Source organism: Rhinichthys klamathensis, unplaced genomic scaffold (assembly GCF_029890125.1).
Source record: "Rhinichthys klamathensis goyatoka isolate OS25496 unplaced genomic scaffold, OSU_Roscu_1.1 h1tg000144l_1, whole genome shotgun sequence".
NCBI lineage: Eukaryota > Metazoa > Chordata > Actinopteri > Cypriniformes > Leuciscidae > Rhinichthys > Rhinichthys klamathensis.
This window is the reverse complement of record NW_026606679.1, coordinates 405,093-426,220: the sequence shown is the minus strand read 5'-3', so window position 1 is coordinate 426,220 and position 21,128 is coordinate 405,093. Positions and strand designations below refer to the sequence as shown.

At 38.3% G+C, this 21,128-nt stretch overlaps 1 protein-coding gene across 2 annotated transcripts in view; it reads left to right on the top strand.

The window, feature by feature from the left end:
• Nucleotides 1-1,272: 1,272 nt before the first annotated feature.
• khdrbs3 (KH domain containing, RNA binding, signal transduction associated 3) overlaps nucleotides 1,273-21,128 on the top strand; it is a 156,891-nt gene continuing 137,035 nt past the window's right edge. For both annotated transcript variants that reach the window (XR_008807700.1, XM_056257773.1), the window contains exon 1: nucleotides 1,273-1,831. Coding sequence is in view for 1 of the 2 variants with exons in the window: in XM_056257773.1 (XP_056113748.1) it covers nucleotides 1,741-1,831 (91 nt within the window). In the remaining variant the exon portion in view is untranslated. The remainder of the gene's footprint in view (nucleotides 1,832-21,128) is intronic.

The following is a 21,128-nucleotide window of genomic DNA, read 5'->3' as shown; positions in this document are numbered from 1 at the left end:
TCAAATATGTATTTTGGATAATTTTTCACCCAAAAAAAGCTATGGACTGCAGCTTTAAACGATTATAGAATGATTTAAGGACGTTCAATTACTTCAGAACACTGTGCTAAAATGACTCTTGTGGGTCAGTTTAGTGAAGCAAACCCATACAGTGCCACATACAGTGCTAGAGTCCGATTTCCTGAATCCATCACTGATGAGCCGGTTGAGTGAATTAAAACCACACAGCATGGCCACCTATTGTCCGAATTTCGAACATGACACGAAAGAATAGTGATGAGACGGTGCTTTTTAGTCCATTGAAATAACTTGGAGTTGACTTGCTAACTGAGCCGTTAAAAGTTATACGTTTCTTAATCTCCGAAACGAGAACTTATGTTGCTCTTAAAACAACACTAAGTAAGATTTTTTACCTTAAAATAATGTTTCCATAATCGTTTCAGTGGTTCATCAAGTCGTAACAGGGTGAAAGGCACTTACGCCTCCGCTTTGCGGTCCTATATCGGCTATAACCACGCTATGTAAGATTGCCAGATCGGGTCGAGTTTCTGTAGTTCTAATGAGACATAAGAAAACTACAAATTTGACTTGTTTTACGTCAAGCGTTACAATAGTCATTATTTAGTTTTTCTTCGTTTCTGATGTCGCAATACATCATACTTTCATGAAATCATGCAACATACTCTACCTTGTCTGTGGACATCGTTCATTCCAAAGCCGGTGCTGGATAAACAACGAGCGTGCGTGCGACAGTAGGCTAAACTATTTACGACAGCGGTAATAGACAATTCCGCTTCCAACCTGTAGGGCGACCGCAGAGGAAAAGTTACTTGGTGTTGCTTTAAGGACCATGAAGCTATTGTATCTTGTCGTGTTGACTGATTATTATATAGAAGCGTGTGGTTAGATTGTATGGACACATTAGGGGTTTGTGGTAATTCTCTAGGCTATGTAATAAAATAAATCAAATTGGCTATTAATTTGAGAAAATGTATAGGCTGAAGAAGACCAATCTAGTTTGTGTTTACCTCTAAAATGGTTATATATAGCCTAATGTAAACACACCTTTTGGAAGAATTCTGTTAAATGTATTTACTGGCAACAGACTGGGGAGATTAAATGCAACAACAACTTTTTTTTCGCCCTCAAATATTTCAAAACAAATAGTAAATGGAACCGTTAAGTCCTCTGAATGTTAAAGATGATTATTATGATCCACCCAAAATCACAAACGTGAGATTCCTTTCGATTCCCATCGCTCGACAACACATTACGCGAGAAACTGCAGCACCTCGGACAATTCCTCACCCGCCCCGCCCTCAGGGAATGATTGACATCTGGGCATCCGATATCTCACGAGCGGCACCAGCTACATCCAATCAACGGAAGATCTGGGACTTGCAGTCGTTGCCCGTGGATACAACAGGGGGAGCTTCAAAGCGGTTGTTTACAGTTGCGAGCGGCAGTCTGACCGGACGGAGGCATCGGCATATTCCCGCAGATGGGCTAAAGACGAACCATCTGGGAAGCGCATGGACAGTTATCTTCAGCACAACTAAAGGAAAAAAAATCCAACTCCAGGTTATGTTGCAGATGCTTACCGACAGCTAATAGAATCACTGGGTTCTTTTCCTTGTACGACTGGTGCGCATTTTGCCTGGGTTGCTTTAGGACAACAGCTGGATCTAACATTCTCTTACAACTGACAAGCTTTTTGTCGGACCAAACTCACTGGGCAAGATGGATAACGAAAAGTACTTGCCAGAACTGATGGCGGAGAAGGATTCTCTGGACCCGTCCTTCCAGCACTCATTGCGTCTTCTTGATCAAGGTAAGTCCCGCTGTCTCCTGTCAAACTATTCGTGTCACACCTCTTAAATTCCTCTAACGTTACGCGATGTTCTGTGCGTTTTGCGCCATCACTGGTTGAAATACTAAGGAGATGATGATTATGATGAACCCTTTATTTGTTTGTCCTATTCGCTTATTGTAACATATTCAAACATAGCGACTATAAATATATGCATTTGTACATTGTGGCAAGCCGTTTTAACACGAACTAGTAGCGGCTTTTTTTTTCCAGTTTTACTATCAATTCCTTAGTTATTCCAGTAGTGGCTATCTATCTGTTGAATTTGTTGTTTTTGAACCACTACTTTTCCATTGCATAGTAACTTACTTGTTCCTTTGTTTTAGTCACAAATAGTGACAAACAGCTAGCTCATTTGTTGGTGGTAGCCTAACAAATAGCATTTTTCTCCAAATATTGCTAGTAGTATTAATCTCATAGAAACTAATACCCTTTAGGTACAAGTGTGTGTTCACACATTGTTAATATATTTAATCTTCCTTTACCTTTTTTATTAAAATTGAACTGCAAAGTATCCATTCTGACTAACCATTTTATAACAAGTGAAATAAAATGTAACTAGAAATGTTACTAGTGACATTTGGGTTAGAGTCTCTTTGGATATGCTAATGAGTAAATGTAAGTGTGTATGCAGTAACCTAAATAGGCAGCATAAACATACTGGTTTTATTTTTTTCATATATGTGTATTTTTCTGTTCTCTGTAAAGAATTAAGCATGTTCATTCCTCAAGAGCATGAGCTCATTTGCGCTTCAAGAAAGCAGAGCATATTTGAGTCTAGACTCTAGAGAGAGAGCGCAGAACTCATTAATTAATCCGTTTTAAGAGCACTGCACAGAACCAATACCATTGATAACGAATGTAGCAGGTGCAGTTATTCACGTTTCTGGATTGGATGCAAGACTTTGGGGCTCTCAGGCAAATAAGCACTGAATGGAAAGTGTGTTTAAGCACCAGAGAGTTCCATCCAGATATTTGTGTTTTAGAGTTTTTACATTCAAATGCAAAGACATAAACATCCGTCCGTTCTACTTATCTTTATGTGCAGCTTAAAGAAAATGTTGAAGGGATGGTTTGCCAGTTGGTGGGGACATTCATAATTCAAACAAAGACTCGCATGACGTGAACATGTTCAGAATGTTGGTGTTGCATGACAGTAAGTCTGGCAATATAGGCAAAATGTCATTGTTTTATTCCTATACCTTTCTTTAGTTTGGCATACCATAGCGCCGCGCTCCCTTGCAATGCACATAGCTGTCATAGATGCGCGCTCCATCTCTTTCTCTCATCCGAATGCTCTCTGTTGCAGTGTTGCACAAGTAATATGTCAAAGTTATTTACTCATGAAAACATTTGATGCTGTTGCTTGAGATGTGTTCCTCGTCGTGCGATCCAATGAAAAATTCCACTCGATTCACCGGGCAGAATCGGCTGTAGTGTCTCCAACTAAAGCCATAGAGCTTTAAATCTGGTGAACCAGTGCGTAAGAGAGTCCGTTCACAGCTTTAGGCATGATGCAGCCATTCTTCAATTAAAGCTGCACTTATGTAATAGAATGTGTTCCCTGGCTGTTACTCTTGGTTGCACTTTGCCCAAGGGGGTGACTGAAGGTTTCCGAGCTCTAAAACTAAGGCATATATGAGGTTTGAAAAGCTGCAGAATCAGCAAACATGTGCTTTCTGTGCAACTGTTCATATATAATTGGGGTATGGCATTGAGACTCTTGTTTGAGTGTAAAAGTAATAGTACTACTAAAATGAAGTCATTATTTACTCACCTCCATGTTGTTCCAAACCTGCATGGTATTTTTTAAACCAGCAATATAGAAGTTTTTATTTTATTTGTATGCTGTTTTATTCTTTACAACATCGAATAGTGAACACATGTCAAGCGCCAAAAACACAAAACAACAACAATAAATAAATAGATCACTATAACTCATCCGCTTTGTTGCACAGAAACAATTATTGTGTAACTGGGTGGTATATTTTGAGGGAACAATTTCTTTAAGAGCACAGGGTTGAGGAGTATATGTGCAGGGAATAGTGTAAAATCAAATAAAAAATGTACAGTACAAAGTTTCACTTTTTTATAAATGTAGTGATGCTTTTTGATGCTTTTTCCTGTATTCAATATCCAAAAAATATCTCCTAATAAGGGTCATTCCAGTCTAGCTTTGCAGCTCAAAGCTGCCAAATGCAGATGTCATTAGACATCAAACCTGTCTCATTTCTCAGCAAAAATGGTGTGGTCTCTCTATCTCTTTCTCAAAGCCACATCAATATGCCAGGGTGGAAGACATTCAGATGAGTTCTTTCGACAGTAACTGAGATTTCTGCAGAGACCGCTTGGGTTTGCCGTGAGAAGAACGGTAAACCGCGGGTATGACCAGCGTAGTGGATACAATTTTTCACACTTTCACACTCAGCACTTTTCTTACTTATTACTCCATCTTGCTTCCTTTCACTTTAAATTGCAAGGCCTTTTAGCAGGATATTTTGAAGTGAGAGGCATGATGACAGAAGGACAGAGTTTTAACCTCTTTTCAGATCTTGAAATGTTGCGCTTACAGAAATGAAAACGAGAGAGGGAGCGAGAGAGAGAGAGAGAGAAATTGAGCCAGCCAGGAAGAAAGAGACTGCTTCATAAGTGTATTTGCTCGTTTATTAAGAAAGATGCAATTTGCAAGTAATTAGCTAACATCTCTCAATGTTTTATTGGCAGAAATCAGCATAGGCGTCCTGGGGTTTGGAGATGTTTGCGTGGCTGCCAAATCTTGAGAAAAACTTGCGCTCTTATCTCCAGTATACTACAGATGGCTCATGATGTCATGTCGAGTAGCTCTCATCTTAGAATCCTTAACTTAATTATGTAATTGGCAGGAGAAGAGGAACACAAAGAGAAGCAACTTGCAAATACACATTCGCACATGCATTTACACTGTTTGCAATGCTTCACAGGCCGCTAAACAATTCTTAACTGGCTAGAAACAGATGCAGTGGGAGTTTTATTAAACCAGCGCACACCAACAGTCACCAAACCCCCAAATCCCACACAATCTTTTTACTTAATTGCTTTAGAAAGGACTTTCTTAAGAGAATGTGAGGCGTTAATTAGGTATTTAGTGTAATTACACTCCATTAAATTAACAACGGATCCATAATTGGGTCTCAGAAAAGTACAATTTAATGTACCAGTAAAGACTTACATTTAGTAGCGGTGTGTATACGTGTACTTGAATTTAGTAAGCATATGTATTTCTGAAGATGGTTGTGTACAGTATTGCAAGTCTGGGTTTCACATCATGATTAAATGCATAGTAAATTGATGAATTGCAAATGACATCACCAAATGCATGAGGAAGATTCAATGTTGCACGCTTTCGTCGCTTTTGTACTTTACAGTACTTGAGTGTGACACTTTCTAGAGGCGGTTTAAAAAAAAGGTTAGTTTTTAGAGCTTCCACATTAGACAACTTGCTTCTACATTATTGAACTCAAAATATCGATGCAACGATTGATGCAATTTCGTGAGATAAACAGTCAATGGTAATTTTGCATGGGCAGATGTTTAGCTTTGCCACATCTTTAGTTGTTCAGTTCAATATTTAGCTGGTTAGCATAAATTAACTTCTGCTGGTTTATTCTGAAAGCATATAAATTGAAAGTATTTCATTATATTAGATGTTTTAGCAGTGCCAGATTATATGTGGTGGTCTCAATGTACCAGCAATGCCAATGGATCACTTTCTCCAGGTATTATAGACCACCTTGGTTTTGCCATGTTTATATCATATCCAATCCACCATATACCCAGAGGAAGGAGAAGAGAGTGAGTGATGAGAAAAAGAGGAAATCCTTTTGCTCAAGCATGCTGCATCCCTGGTTGAAGAATAAACAAATGCTTGTGCAAAATCCCCCAAAACTCCCAAAGCACAGCATAAGATGGTCTATAAGATACATTTAAGATTCAGGAAGGGACATTGATTCCTGCTATGATAGAGAGATCTATAAAAATGTGTTTTTTTTCTCTCTCTCTTTGCCCTCTGGTCTGTGGCTATATGCCGGCTTACAAAACCACCCACGAGCAAACAGAAACAGCGCCTGGCAGTGCATCAAATGCCTTGTGAACGGAGATAGATAGAGACAGTTAGAGAGATAAATTGCAAGTAGAATGACACTTGATTGAGATAATCATCACTGTCTCTCAGACGCGCCGGGCAGCATTAATATCTTATCATGTGTGTACGTGGATAGCTGTCGATGTGAGTTTTCTGACCTGAGATCAGGTCGGTTTTTGCTAATATATCACAGTACTGGAGAGAATAGGATTAGGATAACTGATCTAGGGTCAGTTCTGATGAGTATAGACGCTCAGATGCAGAGTGAACAGATCTTTACAAGCTGTTTTTATCTCTTTTCCATTATTCGATATGAGCGACCTTATGTCATTGCATTAAAAAAAAATTAATGACAACATAACTTCAATATGGACGATGCATCAAGTATCTCCTGGACATGTACTGCCCTCTTTTATTGCAGTGAACAGATGTGCTGCTATGTTTTTTTTTTAGATTGGGAGTGATTTTTATATTTGAAGTAAAAAAAAAGGTTTTATCTGTGTTTTATTGCATTTGCATGCATCAGAGGGATACAACAATCGTGTTTGCTCTACAAATGAATGTAAACCAAATGCAACAGGACTGTAGAATGCTTTAGTGTTTTCTGTGTATGACTCAGTTTTTTTTAATTATTCATATCCTTGTAATGAATTGCCAGAAGTTGGCATTAAAAATATCTTCTTTTTTTTTTATAACCTCATGCTATTTTTTTTCTGCTTTTGCTCTGTCACTTCTTGATCCTGCTTAGGCAGCTAATGACAAGTTATTATTGCAGGATGTCTTTTACCGAGAGGATTTTAGACACGCAGCAATGCACTTGCTTTTCCTCTGTGTGTGAAGTGAGAACTGTTTCCTGAGAGACTTGAATTGTTCCTCATAAAATCTAATGACTGCTCGTTAACTGCAGTCAACACATATTGATTTTACCCTTAACATCTGATTAAAGTTCCAAGTTATGTCAAATAAATGACTAGCCAGTGTAATTTACTGGTTTATGTCTCCATGTTGTGCTGGCTGATCATCTCCAAGGGAAGAATAATATTTAAAGGTGAAGTATTTCATTTCTTGCACCATTAGCAGCACCAAACAGGCTTACACAAATAATGACAAGCTTGTTTTCCTTTGCTTAGTCCCACCTTTAAACTCATGGCGTTGGTTGAGCCGATGTTACCGTTTCCTCAAACAAACAGATTGCAGGTGCTGCTAGTCGTGCAGAAATGGCGGGGTTTCACCTTTAACGCTCAAATAAATCAATTCAAGTATCATGAATCAGGTTTACAGGACTTTTATGAGAGGGAGTAGTCCGTGCGTGTCAGGTGTGACATTGTTTTCAGAATCTATTTTTACGTTCGTATTTACTAAAATGCAATAGATGTTTGTGCGTCACCTCGGATTACTCCTTCCCGGTCTCAAGCCGCAGTCGTTTCGCGGCTCGTCTACAGGTATAATCATCTCCAGCGGCCCTTGCGTGATGGGACGGGTGATTTTAAAGCATTCTCATCCCCCATAAAACGCAGCGATGTGGAAAACGTGCCACGCATCTCATTTTCTGTTCGACGGTAGAGAAAAAAGCGGCGGTTTTGTGTCTGCGTTTGTCAGTCTCAGCAGTTTCTGTGTGGGGTGCTTTCTCAGGTCAGCTCGAAAAACAAATGAGCCTGGATTCTCAGACGCCGAGCTCTGATTCGACACGACGGGTCAGGGATAATGAGCCGGAGCATGTAGCTGTGAAATACTGTCTCTGTGAGTTTGAGGAGGAGAGGCACTCTGTTCCCCCTCCCTTCCCCATCCACCTTGCCCTTGAGAACTGGAAATCTGTAACGTGATATGTAGCGGTCTTAGCGAACAACCTGTGGTGACCAATAAGCCCCCTCGACTGCAATATTTCCATAGGCTGCTGACTGAGAGAGTCATTGTACAATTCACCCACAAATGAAAATCTTGTCTTCATTTACAAACTCTCAGTTTAAAAGTTTCTTTCAAAATGTGTTTTGAAGATTTTTCAAAGTTGTTTTCCAAGCCAACCCCTTATTTTGGCTATATACATCAATGTTCAAAAGGGGGTCAGTAAGATTTTTTAGGGCAGTAAAGACTTTTATATGTTACAAATAGGGGTGTAACGACACCCTCATGTGACGATTCGATACATGTCACGATACGTTATTATTGCGATACTCCAATGGTAAAAGGTTAACAAAAAATGTACTGTTGATTAAAATGGTAACTTTGGTATTATATTGGGTGTGTATAGGCTTGGACTTGGTGTTGATATCCCAATGCACAGGACAATGGTGACACCAGAATAAAAATATTCATGATTCTGAAGCTGAAAATACAGAATTATTTTAGACGAATATGCTTGCACAGATACATTTAAAATAATGTAGGCCACTTTTTACTGGTAACATAAGACATTTGGCATTATCAGGAGGACCCACAAATATTCCCCAATTGCTATAGACCAATTTTCAGTTGGTAAACATGGTGACGTTTTTATGTGGGCGGAGCTTAAGTGGTGGCAGAACGATCCCTCTGGCCGCTTCACTAACGTAAAGTCTGCAAGTTTTGTTAGCTTGTTTTTAACAATGACTGGAGAAAATCCGATTTTATCTTAATGTGCAAGGTCGCTCACTGTCCAGGACCACGATTGTTATTTGCAAAAGTTAATTTTAATCGGACGGAACCAGATTGGCCGACCCTTACACTCATTGAGGATCTGACAGGATTAACGTTAACGTTACCTCCGGTTGAGTGGCCTGACTTCTACACCTACCTGATAGAGAAACGGAGGGCATGTAAATCTTTAGATGCCTATAACTATGTGCTGAATGGTCATGTACAAGACTTGTGTGGTACGATCTGCAGTTCTGCCGAGCCAGCGCCGAGAAGACGACAATGTAAAGAGTGACATTACGGTGCAATTTTAATGAGGCGAATATTTCTAGAAATAAAAAATTGCAGATAAAGCATATTAATTTTTCATTGATTCTTGCACCCAACAACACAACAAGATGACATTTAATAATAAGAAGAATAATTTAAGATCCTTATTTTGTAGCCGAATCTGTGCTGGTTTGTATTTGCCGCCTCCAGTTTTCCCTTTGTTCTGCCACCAGCTAGCGCCGTGACGTAACTGTGACGTCGGCTGGAAATTGGTCTATTATACAGTATTCAACATTATATATAGTAGTTAAATGTACTGACACTAAAACTTTTTAAATTGAAAATTTTATTTTGGGTGAACTATCCACGATACATATTGTCACTATCCACGATACATATTGTTGCATTTTTGTATTGCAATAAATTGTGACACGATATATTGTTACACCCCTAGTTACAAAATATTTATATTTCAAATAAATGCTGTTCTTTTGAACTTTCTATTAATCAGAGAATCCTCAAAAACATTAGTTTCCTTAAAAACATTAAGCAGCACAACTGTTTTCAACATTGATGATAAGAAATTATTCTTGAGCAGCAAATCGGCATATTAGCATTATTTCTGAAGCATCATGTGACACTGAAAACTGAAAAGGATGAAAAGAGTGAAAATTCAGCTTTGCTTTCACAGAATAAAATATAATTTAAAATATATTACTTTAAAAAATAGTGATTTTAAATTGTAATAATATATTTCAATCTTACTATATAAAAAGATCGTACTGGCCCCAATTGTTTTCTAGTAGAAGTATATCAGCATAATCGGTTTTTATTATGTTACATTTGATTTATGTAAAATTTAAGTCATCATAACTCAAAAAAACGCTTTATTTCTCAAATTTCAGATGCACGAGAGGAATTTAGTATGTCAGTGTCAATTCTGAAACATGAAAAACAATGACATTTGGTGATGTTGTACTTTCAGCTCTAATTTTACCACGTTTAAATCCATTCTGCATATTTATCCAGTCTGTAGATTCCGTCTGGGTTGATTTACTGCTTCGGAAGTCTTAATTCTGTCAAGTGATGATACAATTGTCCTTTTTTGGTGAACTGTTCCTTTAAATCACGCATGCTTGCTTTGTCTTAGGATGAACATGACATGGGTTCGACACAGCTAAACGATCCCAATCTGTGCTCAGGAGTGTTCGGTACTTACATTAGGGAGCTCGCGGTGAGGCTGTCTCGCAAACCTTCAACCCGCGGCACTCTAATGTTAATCTAGGCCACCAATCCACCCCTGTGGTGCTCCCCTCCTCATTTATACAGTATTAATCTTTTACTGCTGCCGGATGTTAATGCATCGCTCAGAAGAGCAAGGGACAGTACAACAGCAGCCCTGGATAACAGAGGATTAGAGAGACACTGAGTGAGAGAGAGAGACTCCGTTAATCAGGATGTCTTTGTGCTCCGGGCTACAGTTTGAATAAGGCCGCACTTCTCCGTAGGGACAAAGTTATTTATGAAGGACTGCCACCAAATTAAATTTCAAAAGGCAGGGAGAATGCAATAGGAGAACGAAATACAGGATGAATTTGGAATTGTAATGGGTGAAAGGGAAAACAAGCAGGAAAGATAGGACACAAATAAAGCTAGAATGAAAGTAAGATGAGAAATAGAATACGATAGTATGTAAATAAGAAGGCTCTTCTTGGTGCTTGTGATTGCTCTGTGACTGAAGATGGCTCTCGGAGACAGACAATGTGGCGGAGACTCTTCAGAGGGAGGATAGCTGGCAACGGGTCCAGATTCGTCGGACTCACTGGGTATCACCGGAAGGCGGGACACGCTTGAGTGTGATTTCAGAGAGTTCTGTGATCTTCACACATCCAAAGGTGTTTTTGTCTCTTTTCACAAACGCAGGGTGTTTCTCAAATGCAGATGCTTCCACCAGGAAGCTAAAATCTCCGACAGTACTCACAGTATGAGTGTGATTTGTTAGTGTATTTGTGTGTTGACGCAAATAGTGTGTGCGTTACATTGACACTGTGGCTGACGTTGATTCCTGTTAAGAAGTTTTGTTTGTGTTGCATCTTTATTCTGAAGAAGAACAACAGAAGGAAGATGTTGAACCACGTCTGGAAGTTTGAGTTGTGATCAAAAATACATCGGAAGTAGGGGTGGAACGGTACACAGAAGTCACGGTTCGGTTCATACATCGGTTCAGACGTCACGGTTCGGTACGATTTCGGTACAATGGAGTGAATAGCAAAACAAAAATATAGAAGGCTTTTTATATAAATGTCTTAAGCCTTGTATTTTTTAAATAAGTTTTATTAATGAAGGCATATAACCAGTTTATTTGTAGTGCACTGACAGTAGTTTTATATAATTAGTTTATTAATTAAATTATTAAAAAGACGAAAAGACCTTGAGATATGTTTGGTAATTGTACCTGAATGAATTTAAAATTAATTTGCTATTTCAGATCAATATATTTGTTTCCTTCATTTTAATTAATCCTAACTTTATTCTCATCTGAATTATAAATAATTGATTTCCGTATAAAATAATACTACCACTAAAAACTTTTGTCAACAGTTGTAGGTTACAGTTTGATAAGAGTTTAGAGTGTGACAAAAGCACAATGTTGTGTTTTATTGCGAGTGTACACAAATATAAGTAAACAATTTGCAGTTTTAATGATGTCCTGTATGAAAAAAATGACGGAGTATGTTTTTATGTTTCCACTGTTTGATCGCCCGTGCCTCTCTCACACACACACGCACACAGTTCGATCGCGCCTCTCTCTCTCTCGCACGCGCGCGCACACACGTCACACACACACACACACACTGTTAATCGCGCCTCTCTCTCTCGCGCACACACACACACACACACACACACACTCCAGCATTGCAATCTTGATCGCAGCCTGTTCATTGCTGCGTTCACAGTCACACCAAAAGCGAATTGAGCGAAATTTATCGCTATTTAAGAAGACCGTACCGTTTCGGTTCAATACGAATACATGTACCGTTCCACCCCTAATCGGAAGTCTACTGAATGTGAAAGGAATAGTTCACCTTTAAAATGTTTGTTTGAGTTGAGTTTGAATCTGGATCATAACAATTGTCAAATTGCCATTTCCTTTCTCTTGTTTCCCATTATTTCCTGTCCTCCCTCCACTGTAGCTATTAATAAAAGTGGCAAAAGGGATTATAGAATAGATTTGCTGTATTTTTTTAATAATCGTAGCTTACTTTAGGTAAAACAAAGTCTGTATCCATGTTTTTACAAACATGTCTACAATATGCAGTCCAACAGCACTGGAACTTTTACTGTTTATCACTTGGTGGAGTTACTCTGTGGGTTATATTGTTACACTAGTAGGTGACTGTCTTTAGTGCGTCACTGAATCATTCAATCAATCGAAATTATTTGTTTAAATGCTGATTCATTCAAGAAAGAAACTAGTGACTTTAAATAAGACATTGATTCATTCAATCAATCAATCAATCAACCAATTTGTTCAAATGCACTTCATTCAGGAATGAATCATCATTAATGCAATCGCACAAATATATTTAAGCCATCTTTATATAGCAAAAAATGTGAAAATCAGCGATTGCATTAATGATGATTCATCCCTGAATATAGAGAATGTCTATTCATGATATTAATTTAGAATTTAAAAGTAATTTGAACTAAAAGTGATAAAGTACAGATATAAAGTATAGGCTATATATATTATAAAGCTAGCTTCAAGTCATACACTAGAGTTTTTTTATTGTTTTAATGCACAAATCTAACAAAATTTAAAGTTTGGATTTAATACAGAAAGAACAAACATTGATTTATAACTTATTCAAGATATATTCTCTGAAGTCAAGTAGATTGACTTTTTAAAAAATGTTTTATGTTTTTTTTGCTGCTAAACAAGACAAATACTGATAAATACCATTTTTTCTTTTGTCAGTAAAAGTGCAATATGATTTTTCTGCTCAAGGAATCGAATATATTTTAATAACGAACTGTTTTTAAACTAGTGTCTGTCTAATCCGATGAAGAAAGAGCATGTGAGGATGAGATAACGCTTGTAGTGGTCAAGGAAGGGCCTTGAAAAGTCAAACCTCTCTCTCTGTCTGTTTCCTACGCTACTCTCAGCACATTACCGAATAACTTCTCTTTCTACAAAAGCCTGAAAATCCACTTAAGTTTCATTTACTGATATCCTGTTTCTTCGCCTCTGTGCTATTAAAGATTTATGCCCCTCCATAACCCGGCGAGATCCTCACTTTTCCCCATTATACCCTATAACGGTGTGTGTGTGTGATGTCGTTCCTCTTGTGGATGAGAGTCTAAAAGCTCTGCAAGAGAAGCTTTATGCTGTTATTTATTTATTTTTTATTTTTTATACAGGCTTGCAAAGAGAAGAGGAGCTTCCTCTGTCAATTTCAAATGGCTCCTGGGGGTCTGGTTTGCTCTGCTGTAAAAACATGATTACAGGGCATTTTTCCTCTTTATAACATGGTCAATAAAATCCAAAATAATTATTGCAACAATTATACACTTGAATTGTTGGGTTTGGTGCTGATACAACACTTTTGAATGCTAATGAATCATGGGTTATCCGGATACAGACCATCTTGTGTGTATGCGTTTTCTCACAGTCTTTAACGGGGGCCATTATTCTGCTCCTGTTTTCCCCAGAAGTCCACGTATAATACTTTTTTTGCACCAAATTTCTCAATTTCGTTTTTTGTGACCATTCTCCACCAGCTCTCTGACCCTGTATATTAAACGGGCTATTTTTGATACTGTACCTTTAAGAGTTTTGTTTTTATGGATAACCTCTGTGTAATTCACACAGTTGTTCATCAGGGTAGGTTAAATAGGTGTACTGCTATACATGTAGGCCTATACTGATGTGAAACTGTCTTAATGAGCTCATGTTTGTGATTTCATAAATAGGCTATAAAGATTTTTGAACGAGTCAGTTTTGCACTTTAGTTTCCATGGTTTCAGTAGATCAGAAAGGGTGCTTTACATTGTGCAAATGGCATTTTTTCGGGAAAGGGATGCCATTTGCCATTGGCAACTTGCGTTCAGGTCTCAGCTCGAGGTTCAGGCTTATTTGTTCATTAATAACATCAGCGACTAGTCGACGTCGACTCGACTTTAATCACTTAAGCAGGGGACACACTTAACAACGGTAAGGCCGATTATGAATGTAACTTGATACTTACGACTGATCATGCCCAAACACGGCGAGTCAGAGACAGTTGCGTTCAGTCGGTGTTCACAGGCGGTGTTTACAATCTTCTCCAGTCGTTGGAAACAGTCTGTAAGTGTGTTCAGTTCAGTCTTAAAATGTTTCAGCTAGTTGTTAAAGGGGTCATAAAATGCCATTTTTGTACAAGCTAATATGATTCTTTAGGGTCTAAATTAAAAGTTTGTAATATACTTTAATTAAAAATTCTCATTAGTATTGTAAGAAAACACTTATTTTAGCTGGTCAAAAACAGCTCTGTTTTCAGCACGCCGTTTCAGTGCATATGCCTTTAAATGATAATCAGCTTTGCTCACCCCGCCTCTCTGTTCTGTGCGTACACCGTTTGTAACACAATAACCCAAAAACCATAACACGTTGTTCAGTATAAACGTGGGATTATGAATTAAATTGAGAACGTCATACATAGAAAACATGCCGTAATGTACCCTAAGTGTAAACCTTAGACGCATTCATTGTGAAGCGTGCAGCTAGCGATTTGCAAAGATTAATATAAATATTAATATAAAAGTTAATAAAACGTTACACTCACTTCACTTCTTCTGGAGGTTCAGCAGGAACACGAATAGTTGGTACCGATCCTTTTTTCAGGAGCAGCTTCTTAGCAAAACCAGCTTTATACTGACCCTCCTCGTTTATAAAGCAGTCTGGTGAGAAATGATTCGCGCAAACATGAGAGCATTGACGTTGACCGTGGGAAATATTCCCTTCGAAAACAAAGTCAGCCACTGCGTCTTCAGCGGTTCGGATTTAGGAACATTAAAGCTCCAGTCCGTAACTTTTTTAAGTTAAAAATAATCCAAAATAATTATATTAAAAAAAAACTTATTCTGCCAGTGGTCAAAACCATCTGCTTGCCATAGCTAGATTCAAAACGGTTAGCTTGTAATAATGATTTTAATTCCAGTGGTACTGGTGGGTTTCCGCGGGAAATTCGAGCATGTCTTTGCGTCATGACGTCACACCCGTACACATAAAGAAGGAGTTTCGGCTAGCCGGCTATACTGCGCGTGACGAGATGTTTAGATGTATAGGCTTTTCTCGCAGCACTTTACATAATTAAACTTATGGCATCCAGAAAGATCCAAACAACAATCATCAGTGTCAACTGGAGATTCAGCAGTTCTAAAACCCAAAAGACTTCGTACTTCGGATTTAAGGTGGCTAGAGAAAGAGAAAGAAACCGTCTCATGCGAACACAAGGATTTAAACATCGGCGGGGCTTTTGAAAAGTGCGTGAACTCCGTGTTTTGAAGGGGTTCAAAACGGAAGAAGAGACGGCTTTTTTCTGCTGAACAAGTAAGACATTTCAATAGTTCAATCGTGTAACAGTACGTTTTCTTAATTCACACAGTTATGGAGTTTCCTTTGTTGTGCCTTTCTCGTTTTGCTATTATGGAGAATATGAATTCTGAACTACACAGGTAACCATAAAACACATTAAATTTAACATTAGTCACGCAATGCTGATGTTGTTAACATGAACAATTTGAGAACAAAGTAGGCTATAATTTGCACGGTTGCTGTAAATCACATTGATTAAATCTAACGAAGCTTATCATGTCAAATGCTTTTTCCCCCTTAGTTGGTCAGAACAAAAATGGATTTTACTTACTTGTTCTGAAGACATTTTCTTATGAAAATTCTTATGTTGGTCAAACTTTCAAAAAGTGAATCTGTGATTCTGTATGACAGTATCCACACAGCGCTGTGACTGACAGCAGCACTCGCCTCAAAGCACTGTGTTCATCCGCGCTGTTTCATGCCGATTTACAACCCACGTAAAGATGATAATTCCGCGAATCACTGCAGGTACAGATTTCAAACAGAGAGATGGAGACAAAGAGGAAAAAATACGGACTGCAGCTTTAAAATGACTGTGTTCGTTATTGCACCCAAGAACAGAACACCACAATCGCTTAGACGCCATTCTGCTCATAGACAGTGCTCCAGCATATCAACAATGACCGGTCCGTGCAGACTATGATTGACAGCTAGCTCACGAGTGAGGGCGGGTCTGTGTTGAAACGCTGCTGTCAATCAACAATAGTGGGAGGGGCGTGCGAGCTTGTGACGTCACACGGTCGAACGGCTTGATTTGAGGCAGGGGAAAACATATAAGGAGATAAAATAAAAAAAAAACACTGGATGGATTTATATCATTTTATGATGGTTGTGTACAGGCACTGCCAACACACATTTCAGTACAATCAACTTGTAAAAGTGCATGTATCATTATATGACCCCTTTAAGTGTCCCCGGCATTAAATGTCGACTTAAAAATATCTGTTCAAACCTGTCTGAATACATAGTATTAAAAAAACAGTAGGCGAAAAGTTCCCAGATGACCGAATACTTCTGCCGAGATTTTGAAGTGTGCATACGATGGACACTTTACTATCCCATGAGGCCACGGGAGAGGGATTATGAATGGAAGTGAAGCAACGCAACTGACTCTGGTAGGTTATGTGACAGTAACAACATGGCGGATGTAGTGCGTCCGAATTGTATTCATACTACCCATTCCTACTGTATAGACTAGGGACGGAGAACGTTGGTCCAGGAGGACCACTGTCCTGCAGAGTTTAGCTCCAACCCTGATAAAAACTCACCTGACTGTAGCCTTAGTGACCCTGAAGACATCGATTAGCTTGTTCAGGTGTGTTTGATTAGGGTTGGAGCTAAACTCTGCAGGACAGAAGCCCTCTAGGACCAACGTTCCCCACCCCTGGTATAGAGCGTACTTTTTAAAGGTCACCAAGTAAATTCAAATTCAAATGTAGTAGCTCCTCGGACAGATTTCGGAGGCAGTGATTGTCTTTAATTGCTCCCTTTGTCAAGTGCGTTCTAAACGGCTATATTATGACACACAAGTGCCCTGCTCCCTCCAAAGTCCACACTTCAAGGGCTCTGCCCTTCGGATTGAGTAGGGCATAGGGATGCTCACTTCCGATTGGAATTCACACTATTTCAACATAGTACATCAGACTCTTATTTCAAAAGAGTAAGATAAATGTTCTTTTTCCCCATAATTTTGCAGGGTTTCCAACTACCACTTTTTTCAATGAGTAGGTTTGTGTTGCAATATGTTTTTTGTCACCTTTGTATTGTACACGATTGTATGGCACCGTTGAATTACACACTAGTTTAAAAAAAACAACAACAATTTACTGTTTTTAACGCGGTTACACATATTAAGATGTGTCTAGAATGAAACACCTCATTTATTCTGTTCATTCATGCTGGAATAGCTGCAAAATGCTAGAAAGTGGAGCAGGCTTTATGCTAATAGTCATGTGAGATTTATATAATGCTTCATTCTTTTTATTAAATTGACAGTGTGTCTTTTTTACCCACCCATTATTAGATTAATGTTAGATATATAAGCCTGCAAAGAAACCTTTTCATTTCAATTCAGATTTCCACCATAAATATTGTTTTAAAGCCCCTTTACAGATTGAGCCTCACAACCCCCCAGAGCGAGCTAAAGGCGACAGTGGTGAGTAAAAGGATCACAAATAAAGGTATGTAAGGACATGAAAGTAAGTTGCAAGGAAGATAACTTAGAAATAGATTTATTTCAGCCCCCCACTCCCCACCACAATACTATGGACATTTGCTTCAATTTCTAGCTATCAAAATCTGTCAATAGAACAAAATAATCGTAATCAATCTTATGATTACCAATTATTTTTTAGAAACCAGAATGAAACAGTAAAACAGTTTCTTGTCTTTACTTCTGAAATATTATTTTGAAAGCCTTTGGACTAAGGTATACAATAGTGTCAATACCAAGGTAGCAGAGGCTTGTATATCATACAGAATTTTTGCTATTGATCCAATCCTACTACTGTATTCGGCTGAACTCTTTGTCTGTAATACCACGTACAACTTGGCAGTGAAAGCTCACCAGTGTTTTTCGCAGTGGGAGAGACCGAGAGAAAGGTCTCTTATATCAGTTGACACAACCAGCAGACAGATGATCATTTTGTCTTAAAGGTCACAGAACATACTAAACAGCCGATTGTATTTTATTCGTATTCGCCCACTGGGTCTTCAGCTGTATTTTATGGCGTGTATAGCTGTCTTCCATTTAGCGAGGTTGTTTCTGTGCCCTGCCTGACTCTCCAGGTTCATTTTCTCTTCCTTTCTCTCTCACTTCCTTTCTCTCTTTTTAATGAAACTCTTCTTGTTCCTCATGCTGTTTACTATTGTTCTCCATTCAAGCCATTTGAGTCCTGACCTGCTGTTGGACTTGGTTCTCGTTAAGGTTGGCACACGCATCGGGTCTTTTGGCTTGTTACATCTCTGACCCCTAAGCAGGTTTAGTCGGTGTAGCTCATTAAAGACAGCAGTACGCGCTCACCCCTCCTCTCCTCGTCGGTTTGCTTTCCTTGTCTGGAAACTTTTAACGGCAGGCAGTCTGTTCTTTTGCTCGCTCTTTCTCTTCTGCTTTTGTTTGAAAGCCCATTAGCTAAGATGTCTTGGTGGTGCTGAAGCCAGCGAGGGTTTTCAGACCAGCTGCTGACTGAGCAAAGGGGAAGTAGAACTACCTGAAAAATTGGCAGACATGCAATTATACTCAATGTGTCTTAAAAAATATATATATCAAAATATGCCAGTTGATCACCATTGTGGGTTTTTCTGTTGGCGATACCAGATATAATGCAGTCTTTTTTCATATGTAAATATATATATGTATGAGCCAAAACCAATAAGACCAATTAATACCATTTGACCACCTGCCTAAAATGCTGTTTAGCAGCAGATCCTTCAAGTATTGTAGTTTGCGAGGTAGAGCCACCGTGGATCAAACTTGTTGGTCCAGCACATTGTTGTATCTGTTCATTTTATTTAGCCTAATGGACCTGAGTGAACATTTGTACTTTTTTATGTTAACAAAAATGAACAAACACTGCATTTATGCATCAACTAATAAGTTAACAACTAATGGGACCTTATTGTAAAGAGTTACTGTTTTTTTTGTGTCTTTTTTTAGCTTTATTTTTTTTATTTCAGATTTAGTTTTAGTAATTGTAGTAATTTTCCCAATTTTTATTTACGGTTTTCACATTTTAAGTTTTACATCTATCATTTATTTTATTTCAGCTTAATTTGAATTAATAAAACCGATTTTTTCAACAAGTTTTAGTTAACAACCGTCTCAAACTGTCATTTACTCAAGTAAATGAAGACATCATAGCTGAAATGATCATTTCTTTATGACATCCGTTGTGTTCGCACCAAGCTTTTCAAGCTGTGATTAGAAAAGAACTGACAATTTCCATTGATTTCGGCTTGAAGTGTCGCATCTCTTTCTCTGGAGACATGATTATGATTATCCTGCAGACGCTGCAGTACATGCACGCAGCCCAAAGCTCCTGTGAGAGCGATGTAAGTGAGAGCTTGCTGAGATAAGGGAGATAAGATGCCGTCCTGGTTATAGATCTGCGGTTTAGAGGTGTTGAGACACTGGTTCTAATTGCAGCCGAAGTGTGATTTTACTTTGCTGAGGTAGAGGAGAGAAGAGGATGTATTTGGACAGTAGAAAAAAGATGTCACGTTATTGTACTAACACATAAAAATGCAGGAAAAGTAAGTGACCATCATCCCACCCATTGTGAGGGCTATGTATAAAATTAAGCATGACCATTGACGATTTTTGTTTCCTTGGAGCATTTCATTAGAGTAATTTCATGGTCCTTTCTTGTCTCACAACTTGCAAATAATATGATAACTTTTAGACAGATGTTTCAGCGTCTTGCTAGAATTAAAGTCCCCCTGCAGTCAATAAAATGACATATTTAAAAAAAAAAATTCCTGTAATTTTTTTTTGTCATGCCTTAAAATAGCTTGAATGTAACTCTATACCCTTGCTTAATTTAGTATACGCAGATTTATGAATATGCAAATTAGCCCCACCTCCACTCACTCACACCAGCTCAGAGATTCACTCGGCCAACTCTACTTAAGTTACTGTAGTAAACGCTTGAAGCAAATTAGCTCTAACAAATATTAATAATCAATAATAACTTGTTATAATTGATTATGAATATTTGGATCAGTTAATTGAATTAACTTAATGTTGTAAATTAATATTACAATCAATTAACCTGTTTGTCCTGTGAACACTCAGCGTTAATTGTTTATTAATTCTAAGAAATGTACATTTCCGGGGTATGGGAAATGTCTTTCTTACTTTACAGTACTACTGAGAGCAAGCAGTCAAAGTCTATGACTAGGGACTCCAGTATATGAGCTTGAGACAGACAACTTTACGTGTGACATGAACAAGATTTTATTAACTAGACTAAACACTTAAACTACTCTAACATACACATAAATACATGCATACAGTTTACCAAGGGTAAGAGAGCTGAAGCAGAATACAGGAAATCAAGAAGTTATAGCATTGTTTGAAGCTCAGCAGATCAACAGCATGAGCAAACCATCAGTTTAGTTCTAACACAACCTTCTTAAAAAGGGGTAAGGATACTTAATGTATCAAATAATGAGACTAAGTTTGATACTTGCATGTCTTGCCCATTTGAATTAAACTATCCAGATGCAATTTGTCGAGGCTCCAGTTGATCTTTACTGATGTCGTCTTGATGATAGAGAACCAGTGTGAGTCAGAGGATCTTTGGTGAATGGAAAGACAAGGCCGCAGCCTGGCACAAGCTTGGGAGTCAGTCCTTAGGAAACTTCTAGTTCAGCATCATCTTCACATCAGGATTTCAGAAAGGGACTAGAGGCTAAGAGGCGATCTTGTGATCAATGATTTTTAAAGCGTGAAGATGTCACACCCTCTGGATGGTTGTGTGCCAATAAGAAGTTGTTCCCTTTGGAGGGAATTTCTTTACGACCCTTTGTTCAAGCAGGCCTTTGAACATGTAATTTAATTGGATGTTTAACAAAAGAATCTTCAAGATTCTAATAATACTAATGCGTCACAAAGTTAGCAA